The sequence below is a fragment of the Capricornis sumatraensis genome, chromosome 10 (genome assembly GCF_032405125.1).
Source record: "Capricornis sumatraensis isolate serow.1 chromosome 10, serow.2, whole genome shotgun sequence".
NCBI classification, from domain to species: Eukaryota; Metazoa; Chordata; class Mammalia; order Artiodactyla; family Bovidae; genus Capricornis; species Capricornis sumatraensis.
This window is the reverse complement of record NC_091078.1, coordinates 105,207,412-105,230,471: the sequence shown is the minus strand read 5'-3', so window position 1 is coordinate 105,230,471 and position 23,060 is coordinate 105,207,412. Positions and strand designations below refer to the sequence as shown.

Below are 23,060 nucleotides of genomic sequence, written 5' to 3'. Positions count from 1 at the left end.
GAGGATCGATTTGTCCAGGTCCCTGCTGCTTGCCGCCATCCTCTGCCCCAGCACCATCCACCGAGAGAGCCCACGGCCACCGGGAGGAGGGGTGGGGCAGTGGCTCACCCACAGAGAAGCTGGCATCCATGATACAACGGTTCTTACTGTCAACTGGCACACTTCTTCCAAACATTTTGGAGGATCCTGCGGGCACACGGAGAGAGCCCCGGATCCCGCTCAGGAAGGAGTGACCCGGCCACAGCCGTGGGAGGAGACTCCCACCCTCATCGTGAGGCCAGTGGGCTAAGGCAGGTCCGTGTAGCCACAGAGCCCCCCAGGGCACCTCAGCACTCGCGGCCCGAGGACAGCCTGGGAGCTGAGACCCCAGCCCTGGAGGAGGAGGCTGCAGAGACTCGGAGCTGGGCAGGCTTGCATCTGACCTCCGGTTCGGAACCCAGAGAGTCTGTGGTCCTCAGTTTCTGTTTGGAAGGAATGTTATGACTAACCTAGACAGCATATTAGAAACCAGAGACATCACTTTGCCCACAAAGGTCCATCTAGTCAAGGCTACGGTTTTTGCAGTGGTCAGGTATGGATGTGAGAGCTTGACTATAAAGAAAGCTGAGCGCTGAAGAATTGATGCTTTTGAACCGCGGTGTTGGAGAAGACTCTTCAGAGTCCCTTGGACTGCAAGGAGATCCAACCAATCAATCCTAAATATTCACTGGAAGGACTGATGTTCAAGTTGAAACTCCAATCCTTTGGCCACCTCATGAGAAGAACTGACTCACTGGAAAAGACCCTGATGCTGGGAGGGATTGGGGGCAGGAGGAGAAGGGGATGACAGAGGATGAGATGGCTGGATGGCATCACGGACTCGATGGACATGAGTTTGAGTAAACTCTGGGAGTTGGTGATGGACAGGGAGGCCTGGCGTGCTGCGCTTCATGGGATCGCAGGGAGTCGGACACGGCTCAGCGACTCAATAACAACAGGAAGGTGGGGACAGTGAGCTGCAGCCTTACGGGCTGCCGGGAGGCAGCCCGGCGCCCAGACCCTCCAGGGAGAACCCTAATGGCCCCCAGAGGGGCCCCCGTGCGCCTGGGGGGAGCGAGGAAACCCCATGCCACTGAGTGGGGGCTCCAGGGGGCAGGGGGCACCCCAACAGTCTCACTCTCGAAGAGGACCAGGTCCACGCCCGACGAGCGAGCGAGCGAGCGTCCCTGGCCCGCCCCTGGGTGAGTGGCAGGCCCACCCCTTTAAGTGCCAGGGACCTGCACAGGCGCCTTTACTGATTCCACAGGTTCTAATGGCTCTGAAGAGCACTTTGAAGCTTCTGCAGCTGAAAGGCTTAGCACAGGAAGGCGATCACACAGCTGCTCACTGCCACAGCGGCGCAGCGGGCTGACCTGGGCACAGGGGCAGAGCTGGGACAGAGCCCGGAGGCTCCCTGGGGGCGGGGTGGTGAGTGCACCCCCAGGCGGACAACAGGAAGCCTGCGTGCCTCGGTGGGACCAAGGCCCCAGGTGCACGCGGCGGCCGCTTTCGGGGGCCAGGTCACAACCGAGCCACGCCCCGACTCCCAGTCTAACTGTATCCGGGCTTGATGGCCGGCCCTTCCCGCCACCCCTCCCGTGTCCCCTCCAGCCCCCCGGCTCCAGCGCCTTCCGGACCCCGGGCACTATAAGCAGGAGAGCAACACCCAGATGGGCAGCTGGTCCCTGCTGGTTTCGGGGGGAAAGGACGTCCCGCCACGCCCACTGGCCGAGCCAGGGCACGCGCTGACCTCGAGCGAGACTGTAGCCTCATCTCCCATCTGTGAGCCACACACAGGGCAGTGACGGCGGGGAAGTCACTCGGGAGTGTCTGGGACACAGGCACAGCCCCTGGCGCCTCCGGAAGGGGCGTCTGGGGGCACAGGGTGCTCCCGCGTCTCCACCCGGGATGCCGGGAACAGCCTCCGGCCAAGGGCAGACAGGGTCACCTGGAGGATCACTCCAGCCCTCACTCGGGGAGCACGTCCAGGGCGACGCCGGGTCGCCCTGCAGCCCCGCCGGCATGTCGTCCCAGGGAGGTCGGGGTGCAGCGCAAATTAAGGGGCCGTGGGGGTCCCCGTGTCCCCGGGGCGGCTGCGCTGCGGCGTCTCCAGGAAGCGTCCCACTGACCCTGAACCCTGGTCCTGGGGCCCAGGCTTGCTGTGTCTATGAGCTCCCGCTTCCACCAGGATCTGAGTGCAGGGTTCTCCCCATCTCGTCCCCAGGCTGCACGTACCCTAGCCGGCTGGAAGTGGGGCAGGGACCAGCTGTGCTGGGGCTGGGGGCGGGGCTGGCACTCTCACGTGGGGGCGGGGCTGGCACTCTCACGTGGGGGCAGGGCTGGCACTCTCACGAGGGGGCGGGGCTGGCACTCTCACGTGGGGGCGGGGCTGGCACTCTCACGAGGGGGCAGGGGATGGCACTCTCACGTGGGGGCAGGGGCGCCAGCCTCCACGAGCCCGTCTGCGCTCGGAGGCCCCGGTGCCTCGTGCTGCTTTGTGAAATGTCTCCATCAGGACATCAGAAACAGAGCAAAACATCAGCCGCTACGCAGTGTCTGACTCTGCGACCCCATGGACTGTGGCCCGCCAGGCTCCTCTGTCCAGGGGATTCCCCAGGCAAGAATGCCGGAGCGGGCAGCTGTGCCCTTCTCCAGGGGAACTTCCCGACCCAGGGATTGAAGCTGCATCTCCTGCCTTGCAGGGGGGCTCTTCACCGTTTGAGTCACTGGGGAGACCCGTGTGGAGCTGGCCGCTGTGAACACGCCTCTGGCCTGTCCAGGAGCCACCCTCTGGGACGGGAGTCACGGGCCAGCACCCAGCTCTGCGCACTGCACCCTACAGCCTCGGGGCCCAGGGAAGCCCCCTACCCCACAGTCCACCTCGGCCAGAAGAGGAGTCTCTAGCAACCTGTCTCTGGGGTCCTGAAGACTGAACCTCTGGAAACCCACAGGCCAGGAGGGGAGGCCTCACCAGAGCACCGCAAGCCGCACGAAGGACAGACGACACGCCCACCTGGACGCGTGCCCCTCGGAGACACACACGCCCGCCGCCCGGCCGCGGCCAACGGGGGAGCTGGGCCTGTGCCCTCTGCCTTGCCCCCCCGCCACTGCAGGACCGCTCTCGTGTCCACTGGAGTCACCTAGAGCCCCACGAGCCTGAGATTTCCTCCCGAAGCTGCTCAGGTGAGGCGAGGCCAGAGAGTGACCCCGGGCCCCCGCACCCCAGACGCGACGCAGGCTCTGTGGGCCGGCACTGCCCAACCTTCCCTCCCCAGGGCAGCAACGGGCTTCACAGAGGGGAGGGGGCGCCCCTGGGCCCCGGGGGTCAGGACTGCCCAACCTTCCCTCCCCAGGGCAGCAACGGGCTTCACAGAGGGGAGGGGGCGCCCCTGGGCCCCGGGGGTCAGGACTGCCCAACCTTCCCTCCCCAGGGCAGCAACGGGCTTCACAGAGGGGAGGGGGCGCCCCTGGGCCCCGGGGGCCAGCACTGCCCGACCTTCCCTCCCCAGGGCAGCAACGGGCTTCACAGAGGGGAGGGGGCGCCCCTGGGCCTCGGGGCCACGGGAACTCTCATGAATCCTGGTGAACAACTGGGACCTGCGTTCCCCTGCCCACGAGCACATCTGTTAGCACCGGCTGGGAGAGGTCCCGACAGAGGCCTTGCCCAGGAGCCCATAGTCCACCGGAGACTGGAGGGGGCACTGGGTGGGCTCCCCGCTGGGCCCTGGCCGCCCCCATCCCCCGCCCCTGTGCCCTTCATCAGAAACCCCCCAGGGTCCTGGGCTCTTTGGGGGTGGGGGGCACGTCCCCTCTGGGGAGACGCCCTTGAGGGGGAGTGGACAGCCCTGAGGGGTGTGGGGTGGACCCGGGGAGCCGAGGGTCCTTTCCAAGCCCCAGAGTCCCGCGCATAACCCCAGCCAGCGACCTCCCCGTCCCTGGGGTGAGAGCGGGTGCTGAGGGCAGGATTCACATGTGAGCCCGGCACACGCCGTGCAAGCGTGTCAGGAGCGGAGCCCAGGGGCGCCGTGGGGGCCCCACCCGGGACCCGGGTCCTGCTCACTCTCTTCTCTGACCAGGACCCTCGGGTGGTCAGGCCGCAGGTTACGTGATCACGACCAGGAGGGGAGGGGGCCAGGAGACCAAGCCCGGGAGCCTCGCCTGGGAGTCTGTGAATGAACCCATCCTTCCAGGCAGTCCCGCCTCCGCCAGACTCTGAAATCCACTGGAGTCGATTTCAGCAAGTCAGGGGTGATTCCCTCAGACAGGATAAAACTCAGAGGAGCTGGTTGTCTGGCCCATTCGGAGAACTGAGTAGAGGCGTGTTCTCTGCTTCAGCACTCAGAGAGGCCCTGGTTTCCCCTTGGCTCACTCCAGCCCTGCTTCAAGTTGCTGACTGTTTCCGCTGGACGCCCACGTCCAGGGTTGGGGTCACGGCTGTGGCGCTGGGTCCTCAGGGGCCCACCGGGGCATCGGGGCAGGGCCCCTCCGCCCCGTCACCGACCGCAGCCCCCACCTCACTGGCCCTCCTTCCTCTCTGAGTCCTGAGCACTGGCTGGTGGGTGGCAGCTGCCAGCCCGGCCCCCGTGTCAGGGAGAGACTGACCAGAGGGTGGGCCCCGCGTCTCCCAGCCTCCCCGGGTCTCAAGTCTCTGAAACCTGGGCCCAGATTGCGTCAGCATCCCACATCCACGATCTGGCTGCTTCCAAGCCGTGGTCTCTGCCGCTTCCCCAGAGGGCAAAGCCCAGCCCAGCCCGCAACCCGCAGCAAGCTCCACGAGGACCGTCACGGCCAGGAAAACGCCCCCGAGGAGCCACGTGGGTCAGAGCCCCGCGCTCAGCCGTGGACAGCGGCGAGGCCCGTCCTCCTCTGAACGTCCACCGAGAAGCGCAGACGGGAAGCGATTTGCTTGCTTGTTTGTTTGGAAGAAAACTACACCTGACTTGAGAAATGGCCGGCCACAGCGATGCTCGCTGCGTCCAGACCTTGTCACGACCGAGGGAGAGGCCCCTTCGCCCCGGACCCGAGCTGTGAGCACAGGCCCGGGGCCAGGGGGGCTTGCCGGGGCTCACGGAGCAGGAGGCCCGCTTACCTTGAAAAGCGTCGCCGAGTCTGGGCTGGCGACGACCAGCGGGGAGATGAGAACCATGCCCGAGAAGTGGCCCGGCCGCTCCACGGCTGTGAGGATGCAGATCGCGCCGCCCTGTGGGGAGAGGGGCGAGCGCTGGGCCCAGAGCCGCGGCCTCGGAGCAGGCAGCCTCGAGCGCTGGGTGAGCTGGGCCCGCGGTCACCCTGTGTCTCCCCAGGGCTCCCCAAGCGCAAACGTTCAGGGGATGCAACAAGGTCCCCGCCTGAGGGCTTTGAGTGCCGCAGAGACTCATTTCTATTTCATTTCAACCCAAAAGCGGGCAGACCCCCAACTCATCCAGTCTGTCAGGCTTAATATGAGATTGAAGAGAAAATCAGAGGATAGTAAGAGACTGCTACACTTCTTGTTTTTTTTTCCGGGTTCATTTAAAGGGCCCAGGAATGAAGGTTTCAAAGAAAGCACTTAGTGGACACGGGAGGTGCTGAAGGCGGGTGGCCGTGGCTATTGACGAGCGGATCGGAACCAGGGGCTGAAATCCAGACGCTCACGAGCGCCAGGCTGGGAGGAGACTGGCAGGGACAGGGCTGGGCGGTGGCCGGGCGGGGAGGTGGGGAGGGGAATGTCCCCCAGGGTGTAGAATCCAGCAGCTCAAAGTCCTCTGCCGGCCAGCGTGGCTGGGCGCCTGCAGGCAGGCCTGGCCTGCGTGCTGCTGGTTTGAGGAGACTTGATTTAAAGATCACAGCTCGATTTAAAGACCACAGATGCTTTAAAGTTCACAGATGATTTAAAGGTTCTGAGAGGAGTCTGTGTATTTAAAAGGCAAAAGGCATTTAGAATGGCCTCTAAGCACTGCTTCCTGGGGACACCTGTCCTGGAGGGGACCTCATGACTCTGAAACTGGCAGAAAGCATGGACCGAGGGCCCCACCCCGAAAAGCGGGAGCAGACTGACCTTGGGCCCTGACGGGGAGCAGCAGGTGGAGAAGCCCTTCTCTGGGGCCACCTCCAGACCCCACCCTGTTTCCTGAGCAAACACACCCCGGGAGCCCCGTGTGCAGCGTGTGCAGAGGGGCCACGCCGGCCGGGCAGAGGGCGACCCCCTCCATCCCCAGGCGGGCGGACGCTGGGGACGCTGGGCCCGGGGCCCCTCTGAGGCCTACGCACCATGGAGTGGCCCAGAAGGAAGACGGGCAGCCCCGGGTGGTCCTTCTGCACGGCGTCCACATGCTGCAGCGCGTCCCGGATGAAGACGTGGAAGTCGGACACCACCATCCTCTCGCCTTCACTCTGCCCGTGGCCGACTGGAAGGGAAACGTGCACAGAACTGTCAGCAGAGGCTGGCGCCCCCCGCCAAGCCCGGCGGTCTCCGCCCGGAACGACCGCCACTCTCCAGGGAGGACCCCCACAACCCTCCCAAGCACGCTCTCGAGTGGGACATTCTCCATCACCCCCAAACCCATTTCACAGATTAGGAAATGGAAGCACAGAGAGGTCAAGGAACGTGCCCAGGGTCACACAGCCAGGAGGTGGCGAGCCAGGAGCCGAATGCTGCAGAGCCGGTCCACGCAGCCAGGAGGCCTCCCTGGGCCCCCAGCTCCTCGAGCCTCAGGGACCTCCAGCTCCTCGAGCCTCAGGGCGTGCACCCGAGCGCCAGCGTGGTGCCGGGTAAAGGCCGCTTCCCGTCCCCTCCCTCCCACCTTCGGGGGTCGAGGAGGGGACAGCCGCGCACCAGCCTGTGGGCGCCAGAAACGGTCTCCACGAGGCGGCAGCGGGGCTAGGATGCACCGCCTCCCTCCCGGGCGTTGCCCTCTGCCCGGATCCAGCTGTTCCTTCCCCGAGTCCTTTCCGAGGGCCCCTCCACACGCCCCTCTCTGAGGGATGCTGGTCGCCATGGAAACCGTGGGACGTGTGCGTTTGCAGAGTGCAGGAGAAAAGGCAGGCCTCAGCCCAGGGTCGCACACGGCGCACGCCTGCCCTGGGGCGCTGTGACCGAGCCCCCCACCCACGGACGGAAAGCAGGGCCGCTAAGACCCCGACGCAGAAACCCTCCGTGAGGCCAGACCACAGCCTGTTCTCTGCTGCCGTCCCCCACGTGTGCCCACCGCTGCTGCCCAGCCCCCCCGCCTCTGACGCCTCTGACCATGCAGCCCGGGGACCCCTCCTGTCACCTCAGCGGCAGACCCAGCCCCTTAAGTTCGTTTTCACTTCTAACGGAGGTGAAACGTCCCATCGTCCCCAGGCCGCAGCACACATCTCCGCACACGTTCCCACTGCCTTGCGAGCACCACCGCGTCCCCACAGAACATCTCCATCACCCCCAAACTGAGACCATGCGGGCCTGCTGTGGGCGGCCCCCGACTCACGCTGATGCCCACACCTGCAGCACAGGGGGTGGTGGGATTTGCAGACGCGGTCTTTCAAGAGGGGATTAAGTGGCCACGGCACCCACTCCAGTATCCTTGCTTGCAAAATCCCACGGACCGAGGAGCCTGGTGGGCTGTAGTCCATGCGGTCGCAGAGTCGGGCACCACGGAGCGACTGACAGAGCCCCCTCGGCCTGGTGTCCTTCTGAGAAGAGAGTAGGCCTCGGACATGCCGGGGGACAGGGCTGCGCTGTCCCCCCACGAGTGGGGATGCGGGGAGGGCACAGCCGTCTGCACGCCGGCAGAGGCCTTGGGGGGAACCAGCCCGGTCGACAGCTTCATCTTGGATTTCCCGCCTCCAGAACGTTCAGGATGTAAATCCCTACCCTTAACATCACTCAATCTGCAGAACTTTGCTATCCAAGCCGCCCGACGTACCCGCTAAACAATCATCCCCAGCCTACTCCCGGCCCTGAGAATGTAGTTCAATATCGATGTGGACAGAGTATTACGTTTAAAGTCCAAAGTATTGTCAACACAATTATTTTCTCCGTGTGCCTATGTTACTAATCGATACCCGATTAGATTAATTTCAAAATAAATTTGTTGTTTACAACTATAAATTTTTCTGTTTCATCTTCCAGTTTAATTCTCTTCTCTGATTATGTAAACATGTGCCTGGTACAAAAGTTAGAAAAATAGATCCGCTCAGCGACGTCTCATCTCTACTCCTGTTTCCTGTCTTCTCCACGGCTAAACACTTTATTATTTTCTCTGTCTTCTCTCAAAAGCATTTCTTTTTGCAAAGATAAGAAAATATCTACCTATCCATATTCCCCCCTTCTTCCTTTTACATAAAAGGTAGCATGCTACAGACCCACCCTATCCTAGCACAGTCTGGAGATCACCTCTGATGGCACACAGACCAAGCTCTTCCTGTCCTAGGGCCCCTCGTGTGGGTGAACCACAGTCATCCCAGCCACCTCTCGCCAAAACTGTGTGTGTGACGTCCGATCCCTGTTCACCAAACCACCGCCTGCCCCGCGTCACCGGGGATGGCTCTTCCACCTTCGTGGACTCGCACCTCAGGGGTGCATGGCCAGGGCCAGGTCTGCCTGGCCGAAAGGTGCCCGCAGATACCATTTCAGTGGATTGACATCGTCCATGGGGGTCGCGCTGAGTTGAATCTACCGGCCTCCCAACAGAGCACGTCACACTGTATCTGGATTCACGCCCGAAAGACAGGAGAACGTGCCAGTCAAACATCTTCTCATGTTTCAAGAGTGACTTGTATTTCTTTCCTGGTAAACTGAGGATTCCTGTCTTTGCTGTTTGGTTTTTTTCTGTCAAGGTTTTGCATTTCTTGATATTTAAGAGCTCTGTGTACATGAGCTGGTCATCTGTCCTTCAGCTTGACGTCGTGTTTGGCTATGGAAGATTTTTGGGAAAACCGTCAATCTTTCCTTTTTATGGCTTCTGAATTTTGATTCTCGGTTATGGAGGCCTTCTCTACTGCAGGGCTGTCAAGGAACTCAGCATTTTTCCTGAGTTCTTTCCTGGTTGCGTTTCTTGGTGGGGGTAGCACACACACGGCATAAAATTCGCAGCAGCCCTCGTGAGTGCGCCGCTCAGGGCCGGCAGGCACATTCACAGCTGGGCGACTGACCGCCCCCGCCCCCGGGCGCGGCTTCACTCTCCCCGCGCATCCTGATCCAGCCCCAGCTTGTCGGGGTACGTGCTGTGAGACACGGCTCCCTTGCCTGGGGGTTCTTTCCTTCTTAAAACCGAGGTGACGCTCACACCACCGACCAGTGACCACTGTAGAGCGAGCTGACCTGGGGCGTGCCGCACATTCCGAGTGCTGTCCAACCGCCTGGGCCGAGCTCCGAGCGGCAGGCGCGCCGTAGCTGTCTCAGCCACCTTCACGAGGCGCCCTTCTCCCCTGCGCGGAGGGGTGATGTCACCCACGGGAGCCCCCTTTTCCGCGCGCGCCTGCCCTGCCTCTGGCTTTCTGCGCTGTCCTGCTGGTGGGCCTGGGCACAGGCCAGCCCCGTGGTGGAGCATGGCGGCCTGCGCCCACCCCGCCGGTTCTCAGGCCGGGAGGGAGCCCCGAGACCCACGTGCAGTCCCCGGCGCACAGCCGCGAGTTTCCCCGTGCTCCCCACACACCTCAGGTCTCTGGCTCAGGCGCCCTGATTAGGGCCCCCTCCCCGGCCACCGCCCCCTCCCCATGGACCGAGGGCTCCGCGAGCTGGGGGCACACGGCTCTGCTGGGGGGCTGCGCTGTGAGCCAACAACACGGGCCGCCTGGGACCTCAGCAGGAGGCCGGCACGCACGTGCCTGCAGGCCGCGCCGTCCTCAGACCCAGGGTGCCCTCCGTGGGTCAGCGTGCTCCTCTGGCTCCTCGTGACGGCCTGGCCGGGGGCGGGCGCCGGCTCCACACCTGCTGAACGAACGGCAGCCACTTCCACGACGGCCACCCGTCACTGCGGCCACTTCCTCTGATGAGGCTTTTCCATTCCTACCACATGGACAGAGCGGCAGGGCTGTGCGTGCAGTGATCCCTCCCTCACAGGTTCTAAGACGAAGAACCACAGGCCTTGACCCAGCATGTTCTGCCTTGTTGGCCCGATTCTGCTCCGTTCTGTTAAATCCCCTGTCTTTTGACGCTTTACCGTCTGGTTGAAGCTGACCCTGGAAGGACTGCTGCTCCCAAGATTAGTGAATCTCCAGACACGGGAAGGAACCGACTCGTGAGCTGGCCTGTCACACGCAAACCCACCCACCAGTCCAGAGCCCACCTCCCCGGGCCACTCACTGTCCTGTCACCCAGGCCCACGGACCGGACAACCAGGGGCAGCCCGCAGACCCCTCAGCCCATTGACGGCACCCAAACCAGCCCGTCCTCTCCCTGCTCATCCCACCGCACCGTCCCTTCTCGGATAAACTGCACAAAGCCTCCTGCCCACTCCCCACCGCCTCCCTCTGCCTGCGGTCCAGCCCCTGTGCCTCCCTGAGTGGCCCCGAGTGGTCCTGCTCCTGGTTCTGGGGATCTTTGAGTACAATAAACTCTGCCTCCTGGCGGTCAGCTCCGTGCGTCTCCTGATCAAAATCTGATCAGATTTTGACTCCACGAAACCTGATTCCACATCTGATCAAAAGCCAGCCCACGTCCCCGTAAAACACTAGCACCGTATTCTGTGTCCGATAAGTACTTAAGCCTTTGTGGAAGGTTTCAGCAATCTCGTCTCTGTCTCGTACAAAACATTTCTCCCTCCAAGTGGTCTGGTGGCACCACGTGCTAAAGACTGAGGACCTATCCAGAAAGGCGGGGGTCCCGTGAACCCTGGGACCGGAGGAAACGAGTGTCCGACGCCCCTCTTCTCAGGGAACCAGTTCTACTTGGGACTCCTTCTCTTACAGATGGAAGAGCTGGTGAAACGCAGCCTTGAGTAAGGAGAGAGACGAAGCATAAAAAACCAGTCACGACAAGACCCGGGGTGGACGCAGCGGGCTGTAATCCGCACAGCCCGTTCCCAGGGTGCCTGTCACGTGATCCTCACCGCTCTGCGAACTACCTGTGAATTCTCCCCCATTTTCTGGCTGAAAAAACTGACCCGCAGACACTGGCGGGAGCTCGCCCCCCGATGAGTTAGAGGGCGGACACAGACTTGAGCGCTGGGTTCAGACCCCAGATCTCAGCTTCTGCCGTCCTCGGGCGGGGCCGACCCGGGGACGCGCAGCCCCAGAGGCCGCCTGCTGCAGGGCGGGGACCTGCGCAGCGCCTCTGGGTCCTCCCTGTTCCCCCAAATCGACCTCGGACGCCCCTACTGTTACCATCAGGGCAAGACACGCCTGCGACTGAAAACACAGGCCGGCAGCAAGCCCGAGGGACACGCTGTCTCCACTGGACGTCGGAGCACGAGCTCCCAGCTTCACCATTCTCCCTCACGGGGTCCCACCACACACGCGTCTGGCGAGGGTCCCCAGCAGGACCCTGACGGCTGCCCACACGCCGCACGGGAGGGGCTGCACAAGCTGAGCTCTCTCCCCGCTGCTCAGCTCCGCTCCTCCTGGTGCTCCCCGCAGATGGCATGCTCCGTGTGGACCCAGGCCCTGGGAGCGTCTGACCGGTAGAAGGACGGACTCCCGTCCACCCCAGCAGGGCTGCAGGCCCACGTTCCTGGCCGGCCCACAGGAGGCCAGCAGGAGGCAGGCATGGGCCTCGTGCAGGACCTATGTCTCAGCAGCGAGGCAGATGGTCACTGTGGCCCCTCCGGCCTCGAGAGCCACAGGACTGGACAGGAGGAGCCTCGCGTAGGGGTCACGGCTACACGGACCCAGAGGGGAATGCAGCCATTCGGTAGAGCGCCAGCGCAAGCCAGCCTGGTGAGGGGCAGGGAGGGCACCCGATCGAGCCCCGAGTCCAAACCTAAAGGGAGTCAGTAGCCCGTCTACGTCACCCGGGGGACACTGGACTGCCGCCTGGGAAGACAGCCTGCATCTCACAGGTTTGAAATTCCGTCCTTTGCAGCCCGGAGGTCACACACCCAGGAGACAGTCCTGGGCAGCAGCAGGAGACGGGCAACCCTGCTCCCCGAAGCCCACTGTCCCTGCTGGGGAGCGGGCGCCCTGCAGCAACGGGCCACACTACATCAGGGGGATGGCACGGGTGCAGAGCCTCAGGAAGCAGCTGCGTGCCGCTGGCGGGCTGCAGCCACGGAAGCACGAGATGCTCGCCCCGTGGAAGGAAAGCTGCGATCAACCTGGACAGCGTGTTGAACGGCAGAGGCATCACTTTGCCGACAAAGGTCTGTCTAGTCAAGGCCAAGTTTGGATGTGAGAGTTGGACCCTAAAGAAAGCTGAGCGCAGAGGGATGGATGCTTTTGAACTGTGATGTTGGAGAAGACTCTTGAGAGTCCCTTGGGCTGCAAGGAGATCCAACCAGTCCATCCTAAAGGAGATCAGTCCTGGGTGTTCACTGGAAGGACTGATGCTGAAGCTGAAACCCCAATACTTTGGCCACCTGATGTGAAGAGCTGACTCACTGGAAAAGACCCTGATGCAGGGAAAGATTGAAGGCGGGAGGAGAAGGGGACGACAGAGGATGAGATGGTTGGATGGCATCACCGACTTGATGGACATGAGTTTGAGCAAGCTCCGGGAGTTGGTGATGGACAGGGAGGCCTGGCACGCTGCAGTCCATAGGGTTCCAAAAAGTCGGACACAACTGAGAGACTGAACAGCAACATGCAGCGACATGAGTGAATCTTAGAAATTAAACACAAACTGAACAGGACGCATAAGGTGTCTGAGTTCAGCCAGGGCAGGGGGCCTGGGTTCAATGCCTGGCCAGGGCACCAGACTGCACGCTGCAACTCGGATCCTGTGTGTGGCAACTAAGGCCCAGCGTAGCTAAAATCAAAAAGAAAAAGGTGTTTGCATTAAAAAGAAACAAGCAAGGAAATGAAACACAAATTTTCAGATGCTCGCTTGGCACTGGCCACTAGTCCGTCTGTAAAACCGGGGACGTCACCTCGCCGCCTCATGAAGGGGGTGGGGGTGCGGGAACCCGCACAGCAGGCCCGGCACACGGCGGGTCTCCACCCACACTGGCCCCCGCCTCCTCTCCTCCACCTACAGTCTCGGGAGAAAACCCCAAGCTGTCTCGGTGCTCTCGATCTTCCCCTCAGAGACCCTTCTGCACGTTTAATCTGTATTCCTCCTCACCAGCGTCCTCTGCGTAACCGTGGTTTATTTTCTACCTGAAATTAAGTCTAACATCTAACAGACCCTTTTTCCTTCAAAACAGTGAGCTGGTCTGTTGGGTCCCCACAAGAGGACCGATGCTCCGACGTGGTACCTGACAGCTGTGTGGAGCTTCTGGAATCCACGGAAAAATGCAGAACCTGGGCAACCCAAGTCTAACCTCTACTGAAACGGTAACAACTGCGTGCTTTTAAAAAGCAAAAGGGGGGCTTCCTTGGTGCCTGCACGCTTACTCAGTCATGTCCGATTCTTTGTAGTCCCATGGACTGTAGCCAGGCTCCCCTGCCCATGGGATTCTCCAGGTAAGAACACTACAGTGGTTAGCCATGCCCTCCTCCAGGGGGCCTTCCTGACTCACGGGTTGAACCCGGATCTCCTGCATTGCAGGCAGCTTCTTTACCGTCTGGGCTCCCAGGGAAGCCCAGCTAAGCCCATGCCCCACGGCTCCTCAGCCTGTGCTCCAGAGCCGGTAACTACGAAGGCTGTGTGCTATAGAGCTTGTATTCCGCAACGAGAGGTCACTGCGATGGAGACCAGCACAGCCGAAAGGAAATGAGCACATAAATACAAGGCAGCTTCAGAAACGAGAACAAGGACTTCCCTGGTGGTCTGGCGGCTGAGACTCCGCACTCCCGATGCGGGGGGCTCACGTCCCGTCCCTGGTCAGGGACCTAGAACCCACGAGCTGCAACTGAGCCTGGGGCAGCTGAGGCACTTTACGAGAAAGAAGAGCCCAGATTTCTCTAAGACAGGAGACGCTGGGCAGTTAATGTTTAGGAAGTGGGGTCTCTCAAAGCTTTGGAGACGTCAGCAACTAACACCAGCTGCAGTCAGGACCCCCTTCAGAAAAGGCAGAAGGTAGTCAGCGTTTCTCAACCACAGGGAGTCAACGGAAGTGACCGCAGAGCGAGCACGCACGAGAAATGGCTCCTCTGCCCTGGACCGGGACCAGCTCTGCACGCTGAGGCCGGGGCAGGGCCCGGGGCAGGGGGCTGCCCCCCATACCGTGGGTACTGAGCCATCGCTCCTTCCTGCAAGTTCAAACTCAGCTACGATGCCAGGAAGGGGTCAGGGGCAGAGGCTGGACTCCGGCCTCGGTGTCCCCGCCCAGCCCGTGCGGTCAGAGCAACGCCCCAGGCAGGGGAGGCCTTGGGCAGAAGCCATCTGCTGGAGGCGGGCGTCCAGCTGGCCTGACCGTGGGCCCTCCGTGAAGGGTCAGAGATGGGCCCTCCGTGAAGGGTCAGAGATGGGCCCTCCGTGAAGGGTCAGAGATGGGCCCTCTGGGGCCGTGCGGCTCAGTTCCCAGCAGAGGACCGAGCCCAGTCCTGGGGGGGGCCAGGCCAGTGGTGGCGGCGGGAACCCTGCCAAAGGGGCTGAGCCCCCTGACGCCGTGGGGCCAGGATGACCACAGCCGTGTGGCGAGGATATAAACACACCAAGGTGAAAATTATCCAAAAACCCGCCCTAGTACTCAAAGTTCCACAAGGCAGTGTTGAAAACAAGTTCTGGGGCGACGCCGTGTGGAATGAACAGAACACCTGGACCCGCTGGCTTGAATTTAAAATCTGACTTAAACAGCACAGCCCTGCGTCCTTGTTCCGGTTACAGAAGCTGCCTGTGGTCCCAGCGGATTACCTGGGAAAAGCCAGGGAGACGTCAGTGGAGGCGGGCGTGGGCCCAGGGACAGCGCGGGATAGGGCGTCTTAGACGGAACCCGGCCCCCACCGGGTGCCCGCCTCCTGCAGCGTTGCGACTTCCTGGGGCCCCCGCAGAGTGGGCGTGCCCTCCTCGGACTGTGGGCAAGATGAACCAAGGCCACCACGTCTAGTGCGCAGGTCTGGGTTACGCACAAAGTGGACAGCAAATATTAGCTGTGGAGATGACAAAACCAGGTTTTTTTTAGAGCAACCGGAGCTTTCCTGGTGGTCCCGTGGCTGGGAGCCCGTGTTCCCAACGCAGGAGGCCTGGGTTCAATCCCTGCTCAGGGAACAACTAGGCCCCGACTGCTGCGACTAAGGCCTGGCACAGCCAAACAGACGGTTTCTAGTTAAAAAAATGCTTTAGATGAAAAAGCAGCAAAGCAGCCCCACCATGGCCAAGCAGAAGCAAACGTCAGGCCCGGCCTCACCTCCGAGACGGCCGAAGGGAAACGGTACCAGCTGCCCTGCGACGCCCTCCAGGGCACGTACATCCTTGGAGGAAAAGAGCTCAAGTTCTGAGGGACGCCTTCGCGGTCACCTCTGATGTCTTTGATGACCCACACAGCCACGCAGCCCCTCCTGAGACCCCCGGGGGCCCCTGACCTGTCTGCGCCACTATCTCAGCTGGCATGGCCTCCTGCTCCTCTTGGCCAGCCCGAGTCATCCCAGACACGACAAAGCCACCTGCTCGGCAAGGACTGTGTTCTCTGCTGGCGGACTTTTGTGGGGACCCCCAGGGGCCTCACAGAGGGGCAGAAGGCCCTAAGGGAGGCGGCCACAAGCGTCCCTGGCCAGGGCAGTCGGGGAGTGTGACCAGACTCCTCGCTCAGTCAACAGCCTCATCTCCCATCCAGGGCGTGTGTGTCAGGACGGAGCCGGGGAGGAAGACTGTCCTGCAGCTGACGAGCGTCCTCCAGGGCCACTGAAGGAAGAGGGCAGCAGCTGACCCTTTCGACTGGACCAACACGTCCCGCTTGCCTGCTAGGGTCCAGTCTTGGCTAGGCTCTGCGGCTCTGGGGGGAAGTGACATTTCACGTAACATGTGGAATATGTGAATTATTTCCCCCACACTGACTTATAACGTGTAACTGTGATTTACCCTGCATGATACCCTCTCAGGGGGTCGAGTCGGAGTTCACGTTGCTCTCAATGGCAGGGCACTGAGGTTGTCGACAATCTCTGCTTTTCTAAACAACGCTGAGATGAGCAACTTTTCACAGATGCTTATAGAATCGTTAGGGTAAACTTGCCAAATCAGGATGTCTAGATTGAAAGATACGACTATTTCGGGGAGTCCTCATTTATAGCCTCGACAACGCTCTCCGACTCGAGAATTTCCGTGGTCCCCAGCCCAGCACGGAAGTGTGGATCCCACCACACCCCTGTCAGCTCAGGGAGTTCCAGCTCTGTCTCTATTTCAGGAGGGACCACAAACCCACGCTCTCCCCATTTTGGGACTTTGCTTCCAGGTAAAAACCCTACAGAAAGCTGCTGTTTGGGGCTGCAGAACATGCAGTCAAATGGTTTTCTCTCCTTTTTCTAGGGCAACTCATTTCTCGGCCTTTGGTAGGGAGACACCACTGAGCACGTGCCTGACCCAAACAACAGCGCGTAGGACAGCCGAGGCTGAGCGAGCCGGGGTCCTGGCTGCTGGGAGGACTTCTGTGAAAGCTCGAGCCGCATCAGGCGCACCCAGAGGAGGCGTGATGGAGAGCCTCCCATCCCAGGGCCAGCAGGTTTCCCCCAGACCGCCCTGCGCCTCCTGCTTCCCGTCTCCCCTCATTGCTCTGCGGGAAAGAGGAAGCCAGTTCCTCCACAGACCCTCCCGACTTCAGGCTGCAGCGTGATCGTGCTGTTCAGAATTCAGCATCACGGTTTCAAAGCCCATTTTCATGGGATCTTTCCCGGGGATCGAACTGGGTCTCCTGCATTTGCAGGGAAAGAATCCACCTACCAACACAGGAGACCCAGGTTCAGTCCCTGGGTGGGAAGATCCCCTGGAGAAGGAAATGTCCACCCACCCAGTACTCTTCCCTGGAGAATCCGATAGACAGAGGAGCCTGGTGGGCTGCTGTCTATGGCGGTCGCAAAGAGTCAGACACGGCTGAGCAACTAACTCTTTCAAAGTCCTTCATTTCGAACGAAGGTCTGGCTGGTTTTCTGCGCTCCTGAGACATCTCACAGCAGAAACCCCCCATGCAACAGCCTTCTGTGCCGAAGGGTAAGGACAGGAGGCCAAAGAGGATTCAAAAGCAGAACTGTGCCCTTAAGCTAAGAGGCGCCGCACCCGGTCATCACAGCTGACACACCGCACAGATGCTAGCAACACCCTTCTTATTTCAGAGCAGACAGCACAGGACAGAGGCCCAGGCAGACGGACCACGGCGAGCAGAACGGGCCGGACAGAACCTGGTGCTGCCCTGCTGGCGGGTGTCCGTCCCCGGCCGGACAGGGAGTAAGCACCGTGTGATCGGGAGGTTCCGCTTGCGTCTCTCACCCTCTCCAGAAAGAGGCCGAGGTTGCAGCTTGCTGGCCTGGAACAGTTTGTTTCCTCAACAAGGCCACTTTTCCCTCGCTGTCTGCGGATGGTCCAGGCTTCCATCACAGACACTTGGAGCGACGTGCTTTCGTCCCCCAGAGCCCGCTGCACGAGCACCCCTGGACGGCAGGAGAAAGGGCGTTCCCGCAGCATCCACGCGCAGACTCGATGGCGTGGAGGACAGCGAGACAGAAATTAATCTCTCCCCTAATTGACAACAGCTTGAAAAAAGGTAGAAGGATGCCAGGATTCGGCATATGGGCTATGGAAACACATCTCGCCTCGGAATTTTCTTTTTTTTTTTTTTTGAGCTGTTCCAACAACACGCATTATAATGTAACCAGCTAGGAGGCAGTTAATGGTGTAGCATTTTAGAAATAATGCATTCTCGGGATTTCATATTTAGAGGGTGTATTTGAAAACATCCTCCTCTCCACCGCATAAATAAGAGGAAACGGCGTGACAGAAAGTGTCGTAGCTACGGCTCTCAGCATCGAGCGAGACGGCCTCCCTTTCGCATCAGCGGCGGGACGGCTGGACCGGCCGGTCCTGCTGGGCTCGGCCACCCCTCCCTGGGGCTCCTTTTCCATCTCATGAGCGGGCAGGGCTCTGCTGAGGCCAGGTGAGCCAGAGTCGCCCAGAAAGGCCAGACCTTTCCCCCAGATCTTGATGGAGGCTGAACACACACACACAGGAAGAGCCTGAGGTTCACAAACAGGCAGCAGCTGCAGGGCGGGAGAGGCTGGGGCAGAGATTCCAGGACGCAACGGGATCGAGAGATAAGCGTCCTCGACAGAGAAACAGGACGCGCAGCCGATTCCCAGCGGCGCTGCAGGCAGACTCCACCAGGGCAGCAGTCCCATGGGCGTGGAACTTCAGGAAAAGGTTTAATGTTAAGAAAACAAGATTTCATAGAGGGCCCAAGGGATCGGCAACCATGGGTCAGATCAGGCTTAGTCCCGACCTGACCTGGTTTCCACAGATACTCCATTTTTAAACTCCATGTCCTTAGGATCGTCTTTTTGCTAGCCGGTGGACGAGACGGGCTCTTGTTCCGACGCGTGCTCTCCCCGGCTCTGTGAGCGCTCGACTGGCAGTTTCTGGAGGAAGAACGTGAACGTTGGCGCCAGGTCTGGGTTTGAATCCGGCTGCGTCTGGCGGTGAGCTCGGATGTCGCCCTGGCTCACGGCCGTGGTCCTAATTCTCCCCTCGGTGAAAATCGCCCCGATTCCAGCGGGCACTGCTGGGCGAGTAAACGAGGAAGCAGGGCCCCGAGGCAGTCGCATCGCCGGCCGGCAGTCACTGCTCCTCCTTCGTGCCTCGTGTCGGCCTCACGGTGGCGAGTCCAGGAGCAGAAGGGCAGTCCAGGGACGCCTGGGCGCCAGCAGGGGTCCACCCTCTCCCCCACGGCACCCCTCATCTGTGCAGCTGCTGGGACCCCCTGCCCACCCCGCCCTTCCTGCTCAGCCCTGCCGGGGAGTCGCACCCCAGCCCCGCACTCCTCGCCGAGCGACCCCCAGGCTCCCTGACCACATGCGCTCTAGCCCCGGGCCTCTTCCAGCGCAGGGGTCTGCACGCCACCCGCCGGGTCTGTGGGCCTGTGGGGAACATGCGTCTGCTCCTGCCATGCCTCTTCATTTCTGCCGGGAGGGGTCTGCAAACCCGAGGGGCCCTGCCCCAGGAGGGAGTGACCTCGGGGTGCGAGCGGGTCCCGCCACTCCTCCTGGGGCCCCCGGGCACCTCCCTCCTGGGGCCCCGCGCTCCGTCCTCCCCCCACTCCAGGCTCCACACACGCTCCTTTGGGATCTCTCCCTGCCCCACCGTGGCACTCAGCCCTCCTCGTCCTGTGTGCCCCCCAGGAGGCCCCCCGATTCCTCCCTGTGCCTCCGGGGCCCGGGACCGGTGTCGACAAACGACGATGCTCTGACGGCCTCACCCGCAGGGCCGCACCCCAGAGACGGGTTGCGGGGGCTGGAGCCTCGAGTCCCAGCCACACCTCAGGGAAGCAGGGACCGCGGGGGGCCAGAGGTCAGGGTCGCTGACGAGGGGCTCCCCCCAGGTTAACCAGCAGGCCCACAGGGACTGAGAGGGGGTCTCGAGTCCAGCCCGAGCGAGAGAGGCCCTCGGGGCTTTGCTGTGGAGAAGGCCTCCGAGACAAGGGGGCCAGCGAGCTGGGCTGGGCCCTGTCTAGGAGTCCAGGCTCCGGCCAGCCCCCGGCCTGCTGGGCAGCCCCGAGCAGGACGCCCGCCCTCTCTGGGCCCGGCCCCTTCCCCAGTGCAGCCCAGGACACGGCCCCCAGTCTGCGCCCGTCAGCTTCCACTCGCCCCGCTCACACTTCACACCTGCAGAGGCAACTCGGGGAAAAGCAGAGGAAAGAGGAAAGACCAAGGGCCCAGAGCACACCCCGGGGGCGGGGGTCAGCCCAGGACCCAGGGACGCGGCGCGGACAGCGGTCCACTCTGGGCTCGGTTATCTCCACACACACACACAGAAACAGACACAGACACGTAATCACATATACAGAGACACACACAGAATACCACACACCTGTACACACACACACGTACATACACAGACACACAATCATATATACACACACAGAATACCACACACACACTCACATATACACAGATACACACACAGAATACCACACACCCGTACACACACTCACATATACACACACAGACACACACGTAATACCACACACACCACACACACTCAAATACCACACGCACATGTAATACCACACACACACACCACACACCACCACACGCATACCAGAACACACACACGCAATACCACACAGACGTGACACCACACACAGACACACACGCACGCAGCTGAAAGAACGCGCCGCAGAGTGGGGGTCTCTGGGGGTAATCAGCGAAGGTGGTTTTTGTTCTGGTGTCCTTCTTATTTTCCTAAATGTCCACTGTGAACTGGTATTTTTGTCACACCGGGCGAGGGGGGAAAGTTAAGGCTGTTTTATCATTTTTTGAAAAATCACACTCGTCCATCGGTACAGACACATAAAGCCTGAAAACAAAGCCAGCAGCTCTGCAATCATATCCGCTCCCGAGAAGCGCCTGTAATTGGAGCTGGCGCGTTCGGGCGTGAAAGCGGGGGGCGAGGTGTCTCGGGCTTGGAGACGAGGAGCCGGTGGGGGGTGAGAAGGGAATGACAGTCGGGCTGAAGGGCCCTTAATGGAGCCACGAGGCGGCTGAGGCCTGCTCAGGGCCATCAGCACAATCCCCTAGGCGCCACCGGGACAGAAAAAGCAATTATCAGAAGCCGCTCCACGAGGCGCTTTTCATTTCTTTCTGCCATCTTCGCCTCTCGGAAACACACCTGTGGGCTTGCCCTGGTCCCTTCTGGGCTGGCGGGGAAGCGGCCCCCGCTCCCCCTGGCAGGACCCGACCCTGCTCGGGACTGGATACCTGTTCACGACTTACTCTGACCACACGCAGCCCAGGTGACACCTGGCCGGGCCTGCACCCAGGCTCCAGAGGTCTCACAGCTTCCAGTAACCCCACTGGCCAGCGACCAGGGGACACCTCCCCAGCCTGACACCCGCTGCCCAGACTCAGGGGCCACCAGCCAGATGAACGGCAGGCACTGAGTCAGCACGGCAGCTGAGCGGCTGACTGGCCGCTGTCTCACTGGCCCGGGTGGGGAAGCCTGGCTCAGTGTACACCTGCCCTCAGACGCGGCGGGGCCCTGGCTGGAGGCTCGTTCCCCTGAGGTGGACGTCTGGGTGTCCCAGCCCACCGCCGGGGCATGGCAGGCCCCACACTGGCACGGCCGCAGATGACACCAGGCCCACAAGCCCTCAAGTTATTCACCGTGAATTACCAAGCACGTGAACAACGGTGCCGACTCACTGGAAAGGCCTCTGATGCTGGGAGAGACTGTGGGCGGGAGGAGAAGGGGATGCCAGAGGACGAGATGCTTGGACGGCATCACCGACTCGATGGACTTGAGTCTGAGTGAACTCCAGGAGACGGTGAAGGACAGGGAGGCCTGGCGTGCTGCGGGCCACGGGGGCGCACGGCGCCTGAACGGCAGCACACAGCGGATGAAGCCTCAGCCCTGCTCACTCTGATCCTGGGCCGGGGGACTTGCCGGAGCTTTCTCCACAGTCGCACGCGGGTCTCTACCTCTGGGTGAGTCTGTGTTGGGCTCTTTCTGTCCATAAACAGGACTCCATTTGGTTCCCTTAACAATATGCCTTGGAGGCCTGTCCAAAGCTGGAATCACAGACCTCTCTCCTTCCTTTCAGGGGGCCTGCACGTGCCCAGGTCTGGACCAGCCACCCCTCCAGGAGGGCGCCAGGGCCGTTCCCGCCTCTTCACTAGAGCAGGCTTGCGCCGTCTCGGGCTTCCTCCTCCCCCTCCCCACAGCCATAAGCCCGCAGAACACGGGGCTGTCGAACAGTCTACCTTTCCCGCCTTTCTCGTCTTAATCTAAAAAGCAGGCACACTGAAGCTGCTATTTTTATCCAAGAGGAAAAAATCTCCTTCCATTTACTTGTTCTTGTACCCCTGATTGATTTTTCTGAGTCAAAGGCCTTATATTTAAAGAAAAAAAGAGGTTCCCTACTTTTGCATAATAAAATAAACATCAGATTCTCACCAGCAGGAAAAGAATAGAAGACTCGCTATTCACAGAAAAGTGCAAAAGGAACCCGGGCAGATCAGAAAATGCAAGAAAGACCCGCGAAACAGGAGCAGGGGCGTCAAGCAGCAGGGAGCCCCTCCCGAGCGGCAAGCCCAGCCCTGGGGAGGCGCACTCGCTTCCACACCCTCTTCCTGCCCCGGGGGACGTCCTGGGGGTCAAGCCTGAGTCCACAGCTGAGTCTCCCAGCCGAAATAGATCCCTGTTTCCAGCCACGTTCCCTGGATTCTCGAGCTGTGTGACCCAACCGGGTCGGCGGCCAGGCTCGGCGCCTGCAGCTCAGTGAACCGGCGTCAGACGCTGCAGGGCCTGGGGTCTCACTGTGCCGCTTGGGAGCCTGGGCAAACACCGTCAGCTCTCTGCCACCGCCCTCCTCGCTGGAGGTGCCAACAGCAACAAGGGCAGCGTACGGTCCAGGGCAGGAACGTTCGTTCTGCAAACGAGGTGGCCTGCAGCCGCCGACGACAGGGCCGCGGGCGTCAGGGTGGCGAGGAGCCCGTCCCCAGACGCGCAGGTCTCGCCACGCCCAGCAGGGCCCCCAACACCCTGTCCTCAAGGATGGGGCGACCTCTGGCATGGAGGCTGGGGTGGGCAGGCCCGGACCAGTCTGGACCGGCCAGCACTGGCCAGGCCCTGTCCTCCCGGAGGTGGCATTCCCATCACAACCACCTCGCGGCCTCTGGGGCTCTGCCCAGCTGTGCACTTGGCTCCAGCCTCCTGGGCCCGCAGGCCCCGTGCCCCACAGGCGAGAGCTCTGCTGTGGCCATTCCAGCCACTGGGGTGGAAGGAGAGCACGCCTGCCCCTCCCCCACGCCCCGGCTTCACCCCACTTCCCTGTGCTCCTAACCCTGCGCTTCCCCCCAGGAGCCCAGCCCCAGCAGTGACCTCCGACCCCGGGGCCCGCACACAG

General features: G+C 61.5%; 1 protein-coding gene across 3 annotated transcripts in view; it reads right to left on the bottom strand.

Moving 5' to 3' along the window:
- Positions 1-23,060, bottom strand: part of MGLL (monoglyceride lipase) — a 92,294-nt gene that overhangs the window by 14,363 nt on the left and 54,871 nt on the right. For all 3 annotated transcript variants that reach the window (XM_068981846.1, XM_068981845.1, XM_068981844.1), the window contains 2 exons: positions 6,268-6,404; positions 5,108-5,218 (listed from right to left, as the gene is read on the bottom strand). In XM_068981846.1, the coding sequence (XP_068837947.1) occupies positions 5,108-5,218; positions 6,268-6,404 (248 nt within the window). The remainder of the gene's footprint in view (positions 1-5,107; positions 5,219-6,267; positions 6,405-23,060) is intronic.